Source organism: Buceros rhinoceros, unplaced genomic scaffold (assembly GCF_000710305.1).
Source record: "Buceros rhinoceros silvestris isolate BGI_N320 unplaced genomic scaffold, ASM71030v1 scaffold21978, whole genome shotgun sequence".
NCBI classification, from domain to species: domain Eukaryota; kingdom Metazoa; phylum Chordata; class Aves; order Bucerotiformes; family Bucerotidae; genus Buceros; species Buceros rhinoceros.
In genome coordinates, this window is record NW_010426607.1 from 10,738 (window position 1) to 14,282 (window position 3,545).

Genomic DNA, 3,545 nt, shown 5'->3' on the forward strand with positions numbered 1-3,545 from the left:
GAGGCTCAGCCCTACTGCCTGCTCCCATCCCTCCCATCCTCCTCGAAGAGAAGGAGAAACTCACAAAGACGCTGGCTTCCCGAGGAGCTGCCATACAGGAGCTGAATATTGTCCGGAAGACTCTGTCCTTGCTGAAGGGTGGAGGGTTGGCCTGGCTTGCATATCCTGCACAGGTAACTGAGGGGAAGCTCCCGCTTGCCCAAAGATCTCCCACCTGCCCTCAAAATAGGGTTTTAATCGACCAACATAAGCATACTTGCAGGGTGTTTTTCTTCACATAGTGAACCACCTTTGCACACTGTTTTGGAACTCTGTGGCTCAGATTTCATGGAGGACCCAGGCTCTCAGGGAGGTGGAGGTGGAAGAGGGGGGGTTCAGAGTCTGCAAATGTCAGCTGTCCCATCACACCACTCCCAGCAGACCCCAGTCGTCACCCAGCAGGCACTTCCAACGTGCTGGTGTTCCTCAGGGACCCCCCTGAGGCTGCGTGCGATCCTTGGCTTCCCTGGGGGCTGTTCTCAGCATGTGCCATCACTGAACCCACGCCAGGTTACCAGCCTAGCAAGTGCAGTGTCACAGGTTACATCTTCCAGTGTGATGGTCCAGCGTCAAAGGACATTGTAGATCTGTGCGTTCAAGGGCAAGGTGACTCTCGTGATCTTAAAACAAAAATGGGCCAAGATCTGCCCCTGTTTCCATCTGCTTTGACATGGGGCTGGTTCAAGTGTAACTGAGAGCAGCACTTGTGTCAGGGCTCTTGTGTGGTCACCTGTCTCTGCCTCCCACAATAATCTGTGGTCGTTTTTCTCGGTAGGTGGTGAGCCTCATCCTTTCTGATGTGATTGGTGACCCCTTGGACATCATAGCGAGCGGGCCCACTGCTGCCAGCTCCCACAGCGTCCAAGACTGCCTTCAGATACTTGCCAAATACAACCTGCTGCACAGCCTGCCCAAGTCAGTGGAAACGGTTCTGTCCAGCTCTCCCTCCAAGCCCAGTGCTCCAGAAGACTACTCCCACGTTTGCAACGTCATCATCGGATCAAACATGCTGGCTTTAGATGAAGCCAAACGCCAAGCCGAGGGCCTGGGCTACGCAACTCTGATTCTGAGCGCAGCGATCTGCGGGGAAGTGGGCTGCATCGCCACGCTGTACTGCCAGCTGATCCGCCTGCTCCGCCTGCGCTTCGCCGGCCTCGGGGAAGGAGCCCTGAGTGACGAGGTGAGGAGGAATCTCCTGCAGCTGGCGGCAGAGCTAGAGATCCCTGGACTGAACCTTGCCGAGTTTCTACGGGCCCTGCGAGGATTAGGGCCTGAAAGACCAGTCTGCATCCTGGCTGGTGGAGAAACCACAGTTCAGCTTCAAGGAACTGGCAAGGGAGGGAGGAATCAGGAGCTGGCCCTGCGTGTGGGCCTGGAGCTGCACAGGGCACAGGCCACGGAAGTCAGCAGCTCCCCAGGCAGGTGCGAGATCATCTTCCTCAGCGGGGGAACGGACGGGCAGGACGGGCCGACGGAGGCAGCGGGCGCCTTCTGCGGCCCAGAGCTGCTGAGTGAGGCGCTGCAGGAGGGCCTTGATGTGGAGGCCTTTCTCAGCAACAACGACTCCTACTCGTTCTTCAGCCAGTTCCAAGGTGGGCATCACCTGCTGGTGACAGGCCTGACAGGCACCAATGTCATGGACATCCAGGCCATTTTAATTAGAGCCACGGAGAGATCATGAGAGCTCCCTCTGCAGATACCCAGATGCATTTAATTCAGACCAGGGGCAAATGAAGACATCAACACGGCAGATAAATATAAACTACTTAACTTAAGGCTCGCTGTCGAGGGTACTAATATCTTTGGCAGAAAGAATCCACTAATTAGACACGAGTGGATGTCCATGCGAAAGCAAGAACTTGTAATTGGGATCAGAGGACGGCAAGAAGTGACATTACAGACATGGAGGCTACATTTAACAGTTCTGCTGAGAGCCGCCACTCTTGTGACTGCTTCACCTGGAGGTAAAAGATGTGGGGAAATGGAGGCCGTGGTAGGGCTGCCAGAGAGGGCCCTCCCTGCGGCTGTTGCACCTCCAGTGCCCTGCAGCTCCTCCCATAGCAGGGCACCCAAGGGGGCACAGAGACCCCAAGCCCGGCATGATGCCCGCCAGCAGCGCAGCTGTGGTGGCCGAGAGAAGCATTTGATACTGGACACGACACAAAAGCAGTGTGCAGTGACCTTGAGGGTCGATACCTTCGCCATGCAGCCCAAGGGGATGACTGAGGTGCAGTAGCCAGCCAGCTGAGCTGAGTCCTTCTCCTCCAGCCTCCTTCCCTCTGCAGGGACCTTCCCCTGTGGGCAGAGCCTCCATGCCAGCAGCGTGTGTGCTCTGAGCTTCCACGGTGTTGTTTCCCAGCTGCCTAGAAAACGGTCATGCATCCAGCCTGAGCCACTGACCTTTCTTCTGCGCTGAGGCAGAAGTCGCTGTCACTCTGATTAACTCTGCTAATTCCACAGAACAAAAGGCAAGGAAGCCTTCCTGCTCGTCTCTCCTGACCTACACTGCTGAGCTGATCACAGGGCAAAGCTGCCGGAGCTGTGCTTTGACAGGGAGCCACGGCACGGGTAAGGATGTGGGGGTGAGTGCAGATTCATCTCCTACTGCCGTGCACTGTGAGAGTGCAGAGATGAGCCGGGTTTCCCAGGACACGGAGCCCACAGCAGGGCTGGATTTCAGAAGGGCTCTGCCTGTAGCAACAAGCACAGCGACAGTTTTGGCTGGATATTCAAAGGACTTCAGCTCAGCAGCCAGTATGACCCAACATGTCCAGTTCCTGTGCAGTATCTGCCTGTTGGTTACAGAGCCTAAGTGGAAGCTGAGCTCCTTTGAAAATCCAGCCCTAATTTAATAGGGCTCGCTTGAGTCAGCCTCTTCCCAGACAGACCTACCCCGTGTCGCTGATCTCATCTCGTGACATAAATACACCATCCTGCCAACCCCGGGAGTTGTGGTGTCTCACTGAACCATCGTCTGTGCTCTGCTCCAAGATGGATCAGAGGGTGGATTTTTGAGGAGGAGGCAACACCTCCTGCTTTGGTTTCGAAGCCAGTATGTAACAAGAAGGGACATCAGCAGGACTGTCACGGGGCCCGGTTTCAATGCCAGGCTGGCAGCTGGACTGTTTGGGCCACAGCCCAGGCGTAGTGTCAAGGCACAAGCCTGGGGATTTGAAAGCCCTGGTCTTACCCTGGTGGTTTCAACTCATCCACACATCTCATTTGTCCTCTGAGCCTGGAGGTCTTCTGTAACATGCCTGAACTTGCTCACACTGGCAAACGGCTTTGAGATCTGCTGGGGAAACCCTGCCAAGCGTTCTAAAGTTGGCTGTGCCCCCATAATGTCAGGTGGCAGTTGCACGGGAGAAGCTGCTTTGTGCCGTTTTCTCCAGAGGTCGCTGGCAGGTCTCCTCCTCTGTGCCCGGCCAGCACTGCAGGGGCACCAATGGCACAGTGACACAGCCAGAAAAGATGGCCTGCAGCCAGCATAACTGGCTAAAGCTGGC

The 3,545-nt window shown here is 55.9% G+C and overlaps 1 protein-coding gene across 1 annotated transcript in view; it reads left to right on the top strand.

Moving 5' to 3' along the window:
* Positions 1 to 1,720, top strand: part of GLYCTK (glycerate kinase) — a 4,560-nt gene extending 2,840 nt beyond the window's left edge. The window contains exons 3-4 of the mRNA XM_010141587.1: positions 4 to 173; positions 815 to 1,720. Coding sequence (XP_010139889.1) covers positions 4 to 173; positions 815 to 1,720 — 1,076 coding nt within the window. The remainder of the gene's footprint in view (positions 1 to 3; positions 174 to 814) is intronic.
* Positions 1,721 to 3,545: the final 1,825 nt, after the last annotated feature.